This window comes from Saccopteryx bilineata, chromosome 12 (assembly GCF_036850765.1).
Source record: "Saccopteryx bilineata isolate mSacBil1 chromosome 12, mSacBil1_pri_phased_curated, whole genome shotgun sequence".
Taxonomy (NCBI): Eukaryota; Metazoa; Chordata; class Mammalia; order Chiroptera; family Emballonuridae; genus Saccopteryx; species Saccopteryx bilineata.
In genome coordinates, this window is record NC_089501.1 from 29,422,630 (window position 1) to 29,441,151 (window position 18,522).

The 18,522-nt window shown below is 39.3% G+C and overlaps 1 protein-coding gene across 10 annotated transcripts in view; it reads left to right on the plus strand.

The window, feature by feature from the left end:
* The window catches only part of EYA4 (EYA transcriptional coactivator and phosphatase 4), a 292,335-nt gene that overhangs the window by 256,456 nt on the left and 17,357 nt on the right, over positions 1 to 18,522 (plus strand). For all 10 annotated transcript variants that reach the window (XM_066248201.1, XM_066248198.1, XM_066248200.1 and 7 more), the window contains one exon: positions 13,373 to 13,462. In XM_066248201.1, the coding sequence (XP_066104298.1) occupies positions 13,373 to 13,462 (90 nt within the window). The remainder of the gene's footprint in view (positions 1 to 13,372; positions 13,463 to 18,522) is intronic.

Sequence of the window (18,522 nt, forward strand, 5' to 3'; positions counted from 1 at the left end):
CTCTCTGGCTATTTTTTTTATTGTGAACTAGCTTCTTACAACTGTGCTGTTGCACACCTATATGAGTGTGTGTTTCAAAGATTGATGCAACCGCAACAGGATTTTTAGCTGGAAAATTGACCATGTCATTACTTACCATTTGCATCTTTGACTCTGTGAGACTCATAATCTAACCAGAGCCAATTAAAAAAAAGAATATTGGCCCTCCTTCAATTACCAGCTTCAAGGTTGTATCTGACTTTGGTTACTTTAGATATCACACCTACATAAGTGTCTTCCTATGTATTTTAGTGTCACATTATTTAATAGGGACTCATGTCAGCTCAACATGTAATTTTAGCAGGTTAGTTATACTTTGTCTTCTAGACTAGCAATGATGAATGATGCTCATGTATTTCCTCCTAAATTGCACTCTTGGTGAATCTGCATTGCATTTTATTTTTAGTATAGTTAGTCAATGTTGCTAAACTGATGAGAAAGGTAACAATTTTGTTTAATGAACATTTAGAAGGAGTCTTAGTCCCATTATCACAATCATTATTATCTAAAACAGTGATCTTCAAAGCAGGATATGTCCACATGTACTAGAAATGCACAAGAAGCTTCACTGAGATAAGGAAAGAAAGTATCAGTATGTGTGTCACACGCACAAGTATCTTTCAGTTTCTATTGTTGTCTTTACATAATGAACATACTTCATAAATATTGCATATGATTATAATTTAAACAATATGTATATAATTTAAAAGTAAGTTAATTATACATAAATTTGGTGTGCATGCCAAAATTCTATTACTTATAGAGTACACCATCTAAAATGTTTCCAGACCATAATTTAAAGCATTTCTTCTGGAATAGTTTTGACTTATGAGGAATACATAGTAAATCTTGTTGAACTGATTGCAGTATTTTTGTACAGCTAAGTTTCATGTTAAATAAATGTCTAAACTAAACAATCTAACTTGAAATCCTTGAATCCAAATAAAGTTTCCTTCAAAATAGACACCATTGACATCTATATCTAAATATCTGTGTCATTTCTATTTGGCCAGATCAGTGGTAGAACTAATCTTTTTACAGTTACCTTTAGATTTTTAAAATGTCTTGTGATTCCAAACCTTTATTCTTTTGTGAAAATTTTGATCTTTAGAAATACTAAGATCATTTGAATAAGCAACATAATCAAATATTGCTACTTTTTTAATTTGCATAAAGTATCTTTTTTTTAATAAACTTTTATTTTATTGGGGTGACATCAATAAATCAGGGTACACATATTCAAAGAAAACATTTCCAGGTCATTTTGTCATTTAGTTCTGTTGCATACCCATCACCCACAGAGAGATCGACCTCCATCACCCTCTATCCAGTTTTTCTTTGTACCCCTCCCCCTCCCCTCCCCCTCCCCCTCTCTCCCTCCCCCTACCCCCTGTAACCACCACACTCCTGTCCATGTCTCTTAATCTCGCTTTTATGGTCCACCAATGTATGGAATCCTGCAGTTCTTGTTTTTTTCTGATTCACTTATTTCACTCCACATAATGTTATCAAGATTCCACCATTCTGCTGTAAGTGATTCGATGTCATCATTTCTTCTAGCTGAATAGTATACCATGGTGTATATGTGCCCCATCTTCTTTATCCAGTCTTTTATTTTTTTTACAGTGATTAAAAGCCTTTAAGCAAACTCTTGGCCAATACAGCAAGAATCAATAAAAGAGTAGTGTCCTTAACATGTTCACCAAGTCCAAGTTGGCCCCATCACCATGCCAAATCCCTGAAAAATGCAACCCAACCACAGTTCAGTCTGTTAGGAGCTGTCACAGGGAGCAGGAGTCCAGGAAAAGTCCACATCCAGGAAAAGTCCACATGGCACTGGAATTGTTGTCACTATTCTATACTTTGCAGCTCATGTCCAAGTCCCAATGACTGCTGCTTCTAGCTGGTAATGATTCAAGTAAATTGGAAAAGCCATTTGCAGCATGCGTGGATATGGAGCTTCTGTTCTCCTCTGCCTGGAGAGATGAGACCAGGTTGCTTTTCCCTGGAGCTCTGAGACTGTGGCATGGTAAAGAGAACCTTGGGATACACTAAACTGGGTAGCAAAGGTAGATTCATAATAGAAGTTGGCAAAAGGGGGAAAGAGAGCTCTAATTTAGGAGTAGGTCCCAGCCTGAAATATGAGTGGGGCATTGAGGTAGGAGGAATAAAGGAAACACTATATATTAAGCAAAGCAGCAGAAAATAGGACTATCAACACCCACAACAGAGATCTTTGAGGGAAGAATAAAAAACCTGACTATTCAGGCAAAACATAGTTAAGTGGCCCTTGTGCAAATGAGATCAGTTTACCTGCTTCTTGGAAGAAATACCCGAGGCTCATCCACAGTGTCGTAGATGGGGCCAATGGCCCTGGGCACCTTCAGCCTTCAGTGGCAAACCCCAGCTTTCTGGGCAAGGTTAGGTCATAGGTGGCTGGAGCAGGGCTGGAAGAGACTGAACCCTCCCTTAGAGGAGTGAGGGGGAAGCCTACCTTCCAGTGTCCCTGTTTCCTCACAGCAGAGGCATGTAAGCCTGGCAGGCTTTAGCTCAATGACCTTCCTTTCTGATCAGGAACAAGGCAGGGGTGCCCCCTTTCACCACTCTTATTCAACATAGTTCTGGAAGTCCTAGCCATAGCAATCAGACAAGAAAAAGAAATAAAAGGCATCTGAATTGGGAAAGAAGAAGTAAAATTATCATTATTTGCTACTTTTTTTTAAGTGAGAGGCAGGGAGGCAGAGACAAACTCCTGCATGTGCCCTGACTGGGATTCACCCCTATCTGTGTATACTCTGCCCATCTGGAGCCACTGCTCCATTGCTCAGAAAACGAGCTATTTTAGCACCTGAGGCAAGGCCATGGAGCCATCCTCAGCACCTGGAGCCAACTTGCTCAAACTCTTCAAGCCATGGATGCAGGAGGGGAAGAGAGACAGAGAGAGAGAGAGAGAGAGAAATGGAGGGGGAGAGGTGGAGAAGCTGATGGTTGCTTCTCCTCTGTGCCCTGACTGGGAATCAAACCCAGGACTTTCACACACTGGGCCAATGCTCTTGCCACTGAGCAAACCAACCAGGACCCACTATTTTTATTTTTGTCAAAAATATCATAAAATAGTTTTCATCCCATAACTGAGCATAAACTGCCATTTGGGATGAGAAAGGGTGCCAATAAACAGGCCAGGAAGGCAAATCACTAGAAAAAATGAAGCTGCTCTTCTTGAGTGACTCATGAACTGGCTGTAAGAGTCATTCCAAGAGCAGAGTGCTCACCCTGGCATCGCTGAAATAACTGCCACTTCCTCGTGTGGCAACCTGGATGTGCAGCGTTCACTTCACATACAAGTTACATTATTTCAAAGTATTTTCAGAAGCTTTATTTGAAACAAAATAGGCACATTTTCTATGTTTTACAGACACTTAAAATAGCCAAGTTTACCAAAGGGGTGGAGCAAAGGGGGGAGGGGAAGAAGGGAACTAATGTTTAATATTTACCCTGTGCCAGGCAATAAGTGAGTGTCACAATTTTAAGGGATAGGTTGTTCTCTCCAATCTATATGTGAAGGAATGGGCTCAGAGAGGGAATAAAATGTGTGAAAGTCACACAGCTACTCTGTGGCAGAAATGAGTGTTGGGTCCTTGGACTAGCTGACCCCAAAACTCATGTTATTTCTACAACAGCATATCACACAGCAGAGACCGTTAATCTACTATCAACATAATATATAAGTGATTTTTCCTAAAAGGAGTAAAGACAATTAATGATTTACTGTGTAGACAGTTTTGTGAGTTCTCCTTTCAGTAGGAATAATTCTAATTCTCTTTTTCTCAGATAATTGGGATATTTTTCCATCAATAGGTAAAATTTAAGAAATGTTCAGTGAAATAAAGTGTGGTAGACAGATATTTGAGCCTCATGATGTGTGAACTAGGAAAAGAATCAGGGTCACTACTAGAAGGTGCGGGGAAAATAAACTTACATGTACAGCATACCTACCACGTGGTAGAGCTGGTGCTTGGCATTTCACAAGCAATAGGGATGGATGGTGGTTAAGGACGAGAGCCTCTGAGTCAGATTAAACCTAACTGAAAACCCGGTGCTATTGCAAATAGCTTTCTGCTGCTGGCCAATTTTCTTAATTCCTCAGTCTCAACTTTTGTGAAATGAAAACAGTTCTATCTATAGTGAATAAGAACTATAGAGAAAACATGTTTCAAGGGCCTAGTAGAACCTCTGGTGTGAATTAACACTCAAGAAAATACTATAACTGTTATTAGTCACTTTCACAAATGTTATCCCACATAATTCTCATAATTACTATGCTGTGATTTATTATGATCTAAATTCTATGGATGAGGAAGCCTGGATTTCGGGGGTTTAAGAAACTTGACTAAGGCCAAAAGTGATGAATGCTGGTACATATATTAGAAATCATGTCAGTCTTATAACAAGTCTTTGTCCTTTATACTATTCTCTGTTATTCGAAGGGGGGGGAATTTTCAACGTAAGAAATACCCAAACCTGTAGAGAATTTTTATGAGTTTATTTGAGCAAAACTGATGACAGTTGTCAGGGAACAAGATCTCAAATGCTCCGGAGAGTAACAATTTTCAGTGTCTCTATGCATTTGAGATGACAAAGGGAATTTAAGGAAGATTTTAAAAGGTGGGGGAGAGCAAGGCAGGCATTGGATTATAGAATAGTTAAGAGGGTGGTCTGCTTTAGAAGGAGAGTACTAGAAGGGTGTATTTCAAAGGTGTGTTAGCGTAAATGCACAGAAACAATGAACAGGGCTTGCTTTATGGCAAAGATAAGCCTTTTAGTAAAGAAGTTGTAGGCCCGGGGCATGACTACCATGACCTGCTCACTTAGAAATGTATGATCAGATCACAATGTCAGGTTACTTTCCATAGAACCCCTTTCTCGTCCACAGAATTGCTCATATTAAATAATGTTTTATTCAGGGCAATTTAAGACAAATAAAAATGTTTTTAGGTGCATATTTTTCCATCAAAATGAAAACACACTTACTGAATTCCATGAAAAATAACTTAAGATGACTTTATTTATTAAATTATTATTTATGTTTTTTAAAACTCATTGGATCATTGACATTTTTCTCAATATCAATAAGAAAATTAGCATTGCCTTTTAGCTAGTAAGAAATTAATATCTTGTCATAATTGAAATAGCTAAATAAGGGTTATATCAGGCCCATCTTGTGAAGCTGGAGACCCTGGGTCATTCAAAGGGGACAGAGAAGACATTGGGGAGCATCCGAGGTCACCACAAGCCATGTATGAGATGGTGAACTAGAGCTCTACAGACAGAAGGTGTTCATGTAACAAATATTTACGTAACACACGGCAGACATGCTTCCTGCTCTCCTGGAGCTTACAAGCAAATGAAATCATTTCAGATAACAATAACTGCTATAAAGACAGTAAAACTAGGTCATATGGTGTGGACAAGTCCTGCCGGGGGTGAGGACGACGGAGACACAAAGACCCAACTCTGAGGACCAGATTCAGTGACACAGATCCACTTTATTCAGGAAGTAAGCTAGCTTATATACACAGATTCAGCCTATAGGGTGTTAACAGCATGTTCCTCAAAGCCAATGGCTGAAAAGATCAAGGAGCTGCGTGGTTGGCACTGAGTCACTTCCTTATAGCGGACGAGCTTCCTTCCTGGGTGTGCCCAGGAGGCTTCTGGGAGCTGGAGTATTCTCACAGCATTGCATCAGCCACAGCTGCTAGGAATGCGCTCTGCGCTCCACTCACAATATGGAGTGACTTGGGGATGACTGTGGAGATGACATTAATACTGAGACCTGAGTTACAAGATGGAGTTAGTTGTGCATCTGGGGGCAAGGGAAGGTGGGGAGGAGTGTCTCAGGTGGAGGGCACAGACGGACCCAGAGGCAGGCACAGTCTTAGTTCCAGGAATATAAAGAGTAGCGTGACTGGAAGGTTGTGAACAAGGAATGACACAAGGTAAGAACTGAGAGTCGGCAGGGATCTGCGTCAGGTAGGGAAATCTTACTTCCATGTATAAATAAATAACTTTGTAAATTTTCCAAGGAACTTCCTAATGTTATCACTCTGGACTGTGTTCAGTTGTCAACACAACATGCTCTTATCGCATGTAGAGTTGTTTCTGGATATTCAGCATGAGGGTTGACGGTATCTGAATTCCGCTGCCTGTGAAGCTGGTGGTGGACTTTGCAGACACCCGAGCATCAATGGACACTACAGGGGTCACCACTGCAGAACTAGAATAGGAATTGTAAATTAGACCAGGAATCAGGCATCATCTGTTAGAATTTATGGAGATCATTCCTATTCTCTGATTAATTGAATATATTATTTTACCTGATAAGTTGCAGTAATTCCTTATTTGAGAACAAGGGGATGAAGGGAGCCACATAAATTGTGCTTTAGGGATTTGTTTTATATTGGAGCATTAATGTGTCCTGTGCTATGAAGCCATGATTCTCTAAAGTTATTCCATTGTAAGGATAGAAAGGAAGTAGCCCAAGGCAGGGAAGAGGCCGAAGGAATGGTGGACGGTCACCTTATACTGTCGAATTAAAATTCAAGCTCCCAACACGACTTGCTCACTGTAGAAACCTTCTATAAAAGCACTGTTGGGGAGATAATTATGTTCCTCGGAGTCAATTAATTGGTTACTTTTATATTAAACAACTTCTACATGGTTATATAGAAAGACTTATGAAAGCACCAGCTAAATTTTAAATTAGAGAATAGTCATGAAGATAAATACTGAGTTAGATGCATGTCAACTAAGGAAAAGCAACATGATTTAATAGGGAGTTATTATAACTAACCAAGTGCTGGAATCATGGATTGGAGGCCCCCATAACAGCACTGTTAACACCAGGCAGGTTACCATCTCTCTGCACATAATGGTTAGAGCATTCTGGCTTTGGAGGGTAAATGACCTCAGTTCAAAATGGAGCTCCTCTTACTACGCTTGTGCCTTAGGGGAGTTTATTTAGTTTTCTCCAGACTCAGTTACCTTTTTTCTAAAGTGAGGAGGATAATAAAAGTACTAATTTGATTAGGAGAGTTAAACGAGTAATGCATTAAAACTCAGAACGTTGCCTACCACATAATAAACATTCAATAAATGTAACCTTTTTTATTTGATTTCAAGGAAATCTGGATGTTGGGGAAATTGGATGTTTTCTGAAGATATTTGAATACATTTTTATCTGTGTTATCCCATAATGTAAGATATTCACAGAGCTTAATGTTTAGAGAAGTAGAGGGTGACTAGAGAGTGGCTATGGTACACATAAAATAATGAGTGCAAAGTTTGACGGCCTCCGTATTTTTACAGTTGTTTCGTGGATGTATTCTCTGCCTCTGCCTCAGCAGCTGAGTGTGGCCACCATCTCAAGTAGGACCCAGCGCTCCTGGCTTAATTAGGTCTTCCAGCTGATTCTTTTGTCTTTCTTTTCCTTCCTTCCTTCCTTCCTTCCTTCCTTCCTTCCTTCCTTCCTTCCTTCCTCTCTCTCTTTCTGTTTCTTTCTTCCTTTCTTCATTCCTCTCTTTCTATTTTTTATAAGATTTTATAGATTGATTTTAGAGAGGAGAAAAAGAAAGAAAGGTGCAGGGGGGAGCAGAAGGCATAAATTCATAGTTGCTTCTTGTATGTACCTTTACCAGGCAAGCCCGGGGATTTGAACCCACAACCTCAGCATTCCAGGTCAACGTTCTAGCTACTATGTCACCACAGGGCAGGCCCAGCTGATTATTTTAAACCATCTCTCCTCTCATAGCTTCAAAGCCCCCTCTTAATTCCACACAAAGCTCCTCCCCATCACCAAAAGTGAGCAACTAAAATAATTACTTCATCTTCTTATCATAAACATGTTCTCTGCCTTTTCTTTACACCTTTGCTCCTATCCTGGATCCAGACCCTCTCATGTAGTCAAGAAATCTACTCCTGAAATGACCCCCTTGGCTCCTGAGACCCCAGTTTCCCACTCCTTTGGATTATTCCTGTCACCACCGTCCATGCTGTAACAGCCCCTTCACCCGGAAATCCTGTTGGGCCCGTCTTCCCCAGCTTCCCAGTTGGGTGACTTCCTGCAGGTCCGAGGACTGACCTTCTCCTGCCACACTTAAGGTTCATCTTGCTGGGGCCTCTCACCAGCCTTTGACCCAGCTGAGCACTCCCTGTACTTTGGAATACGTGGTTCCCTTTGCCTCCCTGACCTGGGTCCCTCTGCCTCACACTGTCCCACACACGCTAGATCACTCCCATCTGTGCACATGTCTCTGCCACCCCCGGGGAGTCTGGGCACAGCTCGTTCCCTCTCCAGCTGCCACCTCCTGGGGATGGCCTTCCCTGGGCTTTCCTTAAATGAGCCATCGCCACTCATGCCTGTGGCTTCCTCCATCTGCTCACTCTGATTGTTTCACCACCTAAAATACTATATATTGGCTTGGTTTTTTGTTTGTTTATCAGGTAGCTCATCCAGTGATAACATAAACCCGTTAAGGGCAGGGACTTGGCTTATTTGATTCTCTGCTCTTGGTCCAGAATTTGAATATTTCTGACACATAGAGGACACTCAATAAATATGCGCTAAATGAATGAACGTCCCTTAAACCATTCTCCAATTCCCCCTGGGAACTCTTAGGGCCACTGCCTATCCGTCATAGGCAAACATCTCAGCTGTTATATCTCCCTTCCGATTCGTGACTGACCTTCATCTCCTGTCACTGGTGAAAAGCGTTTATTTTCCTAATAAAACCACTCACCATTTCCACCTCGGTTTGGGGAGCGAGTTTGTCCTCCTTCTTTGGTAGTGAACTAGCGCGCCTCTGCCTCTGTGTGCACAAGCCTACGTGTGCTTCAGGCCTCAATGGAGTAACTGCTTCAAGGATTTGAGCTCTTAAAAAAAAAAAAAACCTCTATTTTTTTTTAAACACATAATGACATAATTGTTTTCTCTCCTGAGATATTTTTATATTGTGTCCCTAGAGGAAGGATTCCAGCTGATGGCCCAGTATAAGGCAGAGGCCCCTAGACAGACAGTCTGGCTCCAATGTATGCTCTGTGCTAACATGGCTGATAGACGGTAGTATTTAGATTCAGAGAACTGCTGTACTTGAACTTGACTTGGTTATATGCTGGTAATATCGAACTTAGAATCACACTGTTAAGGACCAAGAGTTATTCAGGTTTTTCATCTTCTCTTTCTTTCCCTCCTTCACACACACACACACACACACACACGCACACCCCAGATGTCTCGGGAGTAGTTTCAGTATTTTAATAGAACAGTTCACGGAGTTGGCAGAAGTTCAGTTTGTCCCATATTAAACTCTGCCATAGACACTTTGAACCTATTGGAACTGTTTTATATGTAAAATATGCATCATAACTCCCACGAAACCCTGTTGGTACCTTTATTATCTCACTTTTTTTCTTCTGTCCAAGTTTTCACTATCACTTTATTTCAGACCCTAAACTCAGCACTCCTACAGGTAAACTGAAAAGGGGCAGTAATTCTTGATTCATAAGGCGCCCATAATTCTACAAACATCTAATGAAAATGAGCAAACATCTCTGTATAAAACTTGGGTTCAACCCAGAGGTATATTTAACTCTCAAATGTCTGATAAAACCGCAGGCTTGCCGGCGCCGGCAGCTCGTTCACAGTCTGGCGAAGGCAGGGGGCGCCCCACGTTACAGAGACCTCGCTAAGGCTACCCCCACCAAATGCCTGCTCATCTTTCTTGGATTCTACATCTGTGGGTCTGTTAGCTGGAAAGATGTGATACTATAAGCTGCTGACTTAGAGTCAACTGTCCCAATGCCTTAGTAAGATGGGGGTAAAGAAAGTCAAATCAGACATTCGAAGCAAGCCCTCACTAGACACCCTCGTGGAAACTAGATCACTGCCTCTTACGCACATGGTTTTCCTTGGCCTGTGTGGCATGACTGTCCTGAGCCCATCTGTGCCAAGCCTTTGGCGTGGCCGACAAAACACCTCCCTTTCAATAAGCCTCACTCTTTGCAAACCTTAGTAAAATACAGCTGGTTCACACTCCGGCAAACCTCAAACCTAAACTTCCCCAGTTTACAAATGGTATTTTGCCAATGTGCTTGCGAAGCCGTGCCTCTAGTAGGAGTATGTGATGTCGAGTCGCCATAGCTCGGGGAACAAGTGAACAGCCCCTTCGAGGGCCGCGGGGTTGCGTTCCGGCTGAGTGCTGATACAGTTTTCATCACATCATGCGTTCTGCTTACTTGTTAGACCATTCTTGTCAGTTCTCTAAAAATTATCTTTGTTTTCATGCTTATCAGATGCACAAAATGCATTTTTCATGGACTTTCCTGTCACCGTTGGGGTAACATACAGAGTTAGGGACTTCAGAAGCGTGGAATTGATGGGCAGCGCAATCAGAGAGGAGCAGTATGGTTCCTTCCATCCCCATAAATCTCAGCTGCAAATGCAAAGAATTTGAATTAAAGAAAGTCTGTAATTTTATTTAAATCTTAAAAACAACAACAAAAAAAGGAAACTGGCAAATCGTGGGATGAGAATTTAACCAACCTCGCCTCAGGAAGGAAAACCTTCTCCTCTCTGAATCCTCTTCTGAGATAGATGTCTTTAGGGCAGTCGCCATCAGAGACGTTTGGACTGGTGTGGAGCTCACTTTTATTGTCTTGCATCATTTGAACATTCCTCAGTAGCATAGAGCGTCACTAATGGAATTATATGTTTTCATGCTATAATTACATTGGATTTTTCCTGATTTTTTGTAGACATTTGTTCATGGTCCCATGACTAGACAGAATATTTACAAGCTTTCTATGTCTTCAGCATACCCAACCCCCACCCCCAAAGAGAAAGAGGAATTTTTTTATAGAAAAATGACAAGTGTATATTTTTAAAACTTCTATTCAAACTTCAGAGAGATTTTCTTTCAACAACAAAAACATAAACAGCAACTAAAAGAAATAAGAAAAATGAAGAATTTTTGTACTTGAAGGATACAGAGATCCTCTCTGAATTCTGAACGTCCTTGAGACAAAATGGGCGTTTTATACTTGTGTTCTTGTGCTGATTGACTATTTGTTGGATAGAATGGAATTGATTTGATTTTTGAGTATATTGCTCTAAGTGATCCTGTCACTGGAAGACAGTTGAATCCAGCAGTAGAGTCAAAGTAGAGGCTTTTTTTTTACTGAAGGACACGAGACCAGGACACCATCACATGTGTGAACAATGAACATCTCTTTTTCAGAAGAATTTCACACTATAAAATTCATAGAAGTCTCTGAGGAAGAGATGTAAATAATTAGAAAATTATGTTGACATTTAACATATTGTTATTGTCCTATTTCTTCTCCCATATCAAGTCTTAGTTTTGCTCAACACACCTCAATGACCTCTTTCTTTTCTTAGCTAAGCACTCAACTCCTATTCTCTAGGTTTTAATCAGTAAAGAACATTGAGGTGATACTTGCTTCATATCGCTATGGAAAGAAGTATGGGAAAAAGCTTGTAGTTGCAGCATAGATGTAGAATGTGGAGGGGCTTCTACTTGCTAATTGTGGTAAGTTCAAGGGTGCATATGAATACTGCTGGGCCTGACCTGGGTTGCATATCCTTATCATAAATTAATGTCAAGTTATCATTACATTTTCCCAAGTTGAAATACATTTCTTGAAATGCCATTTATTAGAACATTAAAAACACAAGTTTGGTACTCTCTCCTTAAATCCCTACAATCTGGCTTCTGGCCCAGCCACTCAACCCAAATCACCCTCTGAGGTCTTCCAAAACGACTTCTCAGCCAAAACCAATAGAATCCTTCTAGACTTGTCAGCTTTGTTAAAAACCATATTCTCCCCGCTAACATTAGGTTCATTCTGGTTGCAAATCCTGAGGATTTGTTCCTTCTAGGTTTTCTATTTTCTGTATTTTCAGGGTCACACCTGTAGTAGTTCTCTTTAGAGATCATTCCAACTTTGATCATTTTAATCACAATGTTTAAGCATGAATTACTACCTTAGCCCCACCCCTAAACTCTCCTTACTTTTAAAATCTGACACCCATTGGTGCTAGGCTTTCAGCTGGAGTTAGTCATGGTAAAGTACAAACTCTGGTATTGATGCTCAGTCCCTTGCTCCTGTGAAGTATCTTGATTTCTGTATAAACAAAAACTAAGTCACTTTGACTATTTACTAATCTTACTTTTATTAAAATTCTAAGTATATATATTTTCTTCTTAGATTACATTTACTGAATTAATAATGTTCCTTTCATTATCCTCGACCCTTATCTCTTCATCCCTAGTCAAATATACAGATTAGACTGCAATAGACACTTATGCAGGCAAATATGCAAATATTGCCTTTCAATTAAAATGAAATTCATCATTAAATGGTGATTTCACCATGTTCAACCAGCTCTTCTTATCCCACCTCCAGATAACATTGCCCACTCAAGTCCTGCAAACATCCAACAGACCTACTATCCTCTCAATGTGAATATTTTATTTATTTATTTACTTACTTACTTACTTATTTATAGTGAGAGAGAAAAGAGGGACAGACAGACAGGAAGGGAGAGAGATGGGGAGCATCAGTTCTTCATTGAGGCACTTTAGTTGTTCATTAACTGCTTTCTCATATGTGCCTTGACTGGGAGGCGCCAGCCGAGCCACTAACACTTTGCTCAAGCCAGCGACCTTGGGCTTTAAGCCAGCGACCTTTGGGCTCAAGCCAGCGACCATGGAGTCATGTCTATGATCCTGTACTCAAGCTGGTGAGCCCTCACTCAAGCTAGCAACCTCGAGGTTTTGAACCTGGGTCCCCAGTGTCCCAGGCTCACACTCCCTCCACTGCTCCACCCTGGTCAGTCATATTTGTCATCCTTCTTAAAAGGGCATCCTTTCTTTTTAACAATTCTGTTCCATTCTGCAGTGCTCCATCCAGTCACAGTTCTCCAAAGGCCTTTCCACAGAGTGCATATAAACTGAACCCCCGTGGACTAGCTTGCTTTCCCCATCTTCCTCTAGTGAACGTATACAGCTCTCTGTGCAAATGTATTCTAAGTCATGTTTATGTGTATATAAATTTCTATAAATTCACAGATGCATCTGTATATTTGTCCTATCTTAGGTAAACCTTTTGGAAAGGTACCTTTTCAGAGAATTTGGATGTTTTTCTGAATCAGGTGAAAATTCATAGTCTCCCCATCACTACAACAACATGGACTTAAATATTTTTAATAACTCAAGTTACTGAATTTTATCTCATTGCATGTGCATTTTCTTTTCAGGATCCCCCCATGGCTGTAACCCTTGGACTCCGAATGGAAGAAATGATTTTTAATCTTGCTGACACACACTTATTTTTTAATGATTTAGAGGTAAGACTTTTTAAAAGGCAAGAATAGTTGTATCCAACTATGAAAACTCTTAGATCATTTCTGTAAAACCAGAAATTGAAAGAAATTTAGCTTAAGAGAAGAAATACATATACAAATATAAACAAAAGCTAAATTGAGTCCATGAATTATACATAGGTCGTGGTACAGAATTAGAACAAATATCTCAGAAGGTTGCCTTGCAGTTGCATTACCATGTAGCCCTCTACACTGCTTTTCATTCTTCTAGTGTCTCAAACACAACCCATTTGCACCTTTGGAATCATCATTAGCTTTTCCAGGATACAAACCTGGATACTCCTTAAATTAATTACTAGAGAGTAGTCAGAAACACTCTTCATGGTGCTAGCATAGGTCATTATGTTTTGCAGATAATCTGACACCTAAATTTAGACAACATTATCATTCCTCAGTTTCTCCTTTTTCTGACAAACCAGGGCTCCAGCTATTACAATCACACATCTAACTGGTTTGGCTGCTTTTATGTTCTCTTTTTTTTTCTAATTTATCTTTCTGTTTCCAACCTCAAATGAAGAGAAAGTAAAACAATACCAAAATGAAAGGATCCAGGAAACAAATAGCCTCATGATAGCTGAATAGGTACTGTAACAAGGTATCCAATCTGGGTGCTGATGAACTGAGCCCTTAGGCCAGGGGTCTCAAACTCAACTCAGCATGTGGGCCGCAGAGCAAGATCACAGCCGTTCGGCGGGGCCACACTAGGTCTACAAAAGGCAACTGTTATGCAACACTTTTCTCACTGCAGTTGAAAACAAAAAAAAATCAGTACAACAAGCACAATCGTACATGCAGTTTACTCAGTGTCACAAAACGACCAGAAACTGTAGTTCGCATCACAACTGCTGTTAACTAAGCTAATATCTAGCTAGGATGCTAGAGAAATGAAAAATACAAGTAGGCCCCTAGGCTTACTTAATTTTATCCAAAATATTTTGAACTTCGTGGATTAGTCTGCGGGCCGCACAAAATTGTTTGGCGGGCCGCGAGTTTGAGACCCCTGCCTTAGGCAGTCCGACAATACAATTGGACCGAACCATGTGTCCAGGGTGCTGAGCAGGAGCACTTCCTAGCCAAGCACCGCTATGCTGAAAGAGATTTTGCTTTCTTTTTTTCAATGTCATATTTAAATTTATTTCTGTATCTCATGATTTCACAGTGGAATGAAATTATTTGTCTATAACATTATGAATAAAGAGGGAGATTTTTATTAGTGAATCCTCACCTTGTTCTTGGCATTTTATATTGGTCTTTCCATTAATTAATTAACCTTTTGGAATGAATATGTGTACCACATTATTTTTTTATTCACACCAGATTTATTGATTTTAGAGAGAGGAAGGGAACAGAGAGAAAGAGAAAGAGTCAGGAACAATGATCTGTTCCTGTATGTGCCCTGACCGGAATTGAACCAGCAACTTGTGTGCACAGGCTGACACTCTTAACAACTGAGCTATCTGGCCAGGATGACCACATTGTGCCTGTAGAGGTGGAATTGTTGGGTTTACAAGCGTAAAGATTATGTCTGAGGTTAACTGATAGCCCAGTGGTAGAACTGGGATTTGAAAATCTGGAGTCTGTCTGCATCTAAGGCACATCCTTCTGCCCCTATGCCATGCTGAAATTCACAGCAGTGTGGGAGAAGAAAAGCCAGCCAAGTGTGTCAGTGTCTTCAGTGAGTTGTTGTTTTTTAATTGACAGGATCTCAAATTCAGTTTCAGTTACAGTTGAGACATAAGAGCAAAACTGGTGTTGTTCAGTATATCCCATAAAAGTATATGCGGGAAATCTGTGTAGAATAGCATTTTGTTGTTTTCTCTTCAGTGACTCACTGCTTTCACTGGATAAAAGAATTACTTCTCTTTAAAGAGGTGTTTTTAATCTTTAATGGACATATGAAAGATTAGTATTTCTAGGCAAGTGTTCCAGTTTTATAGTAAGAAATAATAATCACCTCTCTAAAACCTGATTTAAAGTAATCTTGCTACTGATCCCTGTCTAGGGCACAGAGTGATTTCATATATACATGATAATAGGAAACACATTTTAACCTCTTTGGAACTTGAATTTTTTATATAGAGTGATAACTTCTTAGGTTGGTTTTTCTCTTGGTTAAAATGGATTAGCCTCATTCTAAAAGAGAATTCTAAGATTATTAGTCCTTTCAAACCTGTAAAAGACAAAAAAAAAGAGAGCTTTTATCCAAATTTTACAGTTTTATTTCATTTCATTAATTATTTTTTACTAGAAATAAATGGAATGAATGAGCCATTAGCTATTTTACTGATACATTAGAAGACAGATGGAACAAATTTGCCACCCAACTTTTAACAGAACTCCGAAGTGAGAAAGTGAAAGTAGCATGTGATGAATTTGCAAATACCTTTGGCAACTTGACAGGAGCATTTGCATATCAGAAACATGTGCTCAGCTGTGGTGCTTTAAGCACTTTAATTGTGGATTATTTAGTATATAAATTATATTTTTAAAATACCTAGCAGGATCTCTACCAGAAATATTAAATGAGAAAAATCGATATTGACTTGCTTTCTATGATTATAGCTTTTTAGTTGTGTTTTAGAATGTAATAACTATTTTATTTGATGCCAACACTAGAACTTAATATCCAGCAATACTTTACTTAATCAAAAGAATGATTGGATCTCTTGCATAGAAATCGATTGAATTCTTAAAGCGCGCGCGCACACACACACACAGACACACACACATTCAGTCAGTAAATGTTTATTACTGACTTAAGTGAGATAAATACTAAAACTAATAAAACCTGAATAGTAGCTTTCAATTCACTCCGTACAGTCACATACCTATCCACATATCCTTCTGCTGCTGATTTCAAAAGTCAGCTTTAATTTCCCCCAATCTTTTATTTCAGTAAACCTCCTCTCAGTAACGATTGTCCTGGGCTTCATCACTGGTATTAAACTATTTTTTGTTTCTGACCAAGAGGAGAATTCCTCAAGAGAGTAGTAACTCCATCGTTAGCCTATTATGGTTTTTTTTCTTCCTTGTGTATTTAATCTTGCAAGGTATCTTTTTCTTCGCCCCAAAAAAATCTAATTTGAGATTCAAATCCTTCAATAGATACTGCAACATGTGTAGTAGCAGCTGCTTTCACATAGTTCCTTAGAAGATATACATTTAAATCCCCCCTAATAGACACTTCACTACATCCTGCCCAACTGCGGAGAAGGCAAATGCTCAAGCTACTCCCCCTGAGAAGAGAATGCTCTGTTTGAATAAAATGTTATTTCAGTTAGAATAACTTCCAGAAAAGAAGGCACCAGGGAGTTCTGACTCGCAAAAGTGAGAGAAGACCGCTGTGGGTTATAACTGATAAAGATCAAGGACAACTTTGCGGTCGCCTTATAAAACAAAGTTAAAGAATTTAAGATGAGTGCCAGAACGATCCCAAATGTTTGAGTTCTTATGCTGAAATTGTTGAAGCCAAAACGTTACACTGTTTTTAGTATTTCGGGTTTTGGTCAAAATAATTCCTGCAAAGTTCCTGAGTAAAAACTAATTGAAGAACAATTATTTAGATTTTTCTAAAAATGTAAGTGATTGAAGTTCAGGTTTCTTTCACTGGCCTGTAATTCTCGGGCAAGAGTCCAGAGTCAACAAGCATCGCTAACTAGGCATAAATTTAAAGAGAAGTTCCATTTGGAAAAACCTCAAACATAACTTCAAATATGGAGTTCAAGGTCCAATAAGTTTGATATACTGATGTCCTCAGGAGTAAAAAAAATGAGTTTGGGGGCAAAACGTATAAATTAATCATGTGAGTTAATACTAAAAATGTCAGAGGAATTTCTTTAAAATTAGGATGAGAGGATATTAAATATAGAAATAACATCTAATTAACAGGATAATTCATAAACATTTCTTCCACACTTTTTTTTGGATATTTGTGTTTGGTTGTGAGACCTGGAAATTATTTAGAAACTGAAAGGTTTTAGACCTTAAGCAGAAGTAAGCAGCTTCACGTGATGCCATTTCAAGAGTGATTCAATTCAGCCTTCAAACTTACCAAGAATGTCACCATCTCTAAATAAGAAATAATCCTTGTCACCCAGAACCACCTTGCTGCCTCCGTATCCTGGGAGGAAATTTTATTTCCAACTTCCATGCTAAATCTTTCCAGCTTCCATGGTTAAATCTTTCCACTCATTCTTCTAGATCCCAGCTATTGCTGTTGCTTGCTCTACTTCAGTCTGGTACTGTTCTGGAGCCATGGTGCCTCCTTTGGTTAAAGTTTGGGTTATACTCTTTTCAAAGAATACTCAGTCAAATGGGGACGAACCTTTCTAAATGCCTGTCCTTCCATGACTCCTGTGACCTCAGTCCTTACCCCCTTCTCTCACCCTCCCTCCACTCCCAATATAAATATCTTCCTACAATTCTTACCATCTAAAATATTTTCATATCACCATAATTTTATGTTAGAAAATTTAAATGCCTGTGGTAATTCTGTCAAGAACCGTAATTTACCTAGAGTTCTGCCATTTATGCAACAAAGAACTGTTGAGTGATTACTCTGTAACAGATTGTGCCTTTGGTGGGGGTATATCCGGGTGACCCAAACACACACCCCCCCCTTATGGAGTTTCCAATCAGATTAGCTTACTGGCTCTTTTTAACCTAGGTAGAGGTTTACTCAAAATTTAAGAAACCCATAATTGAAGTGAATCATATGAACATTTAAAATTAATTTATCTGTATTTTCAACTTATGTACTAAAATCGTATTGATTGGGTTAGTCCTTAAAGTTTTATATTTTAGAAGAAGCCAGTGCAGAATGCTGGAGATGAGATAGTAAATATTTCACTACCAGATATTTTCAAGTTTTATAATGGATATAACTAGTAGATGGAAAGCCTTTTTTTTTTCAGTATGGTATCCCCTTTTCTAAGTTCATTTTTTTTTTATTTTTAAATTTTGAAAATTAACTAAACAGGGTGACATTGATCAATAAGAGTACGTAGGATTCAGGTAAATATTTC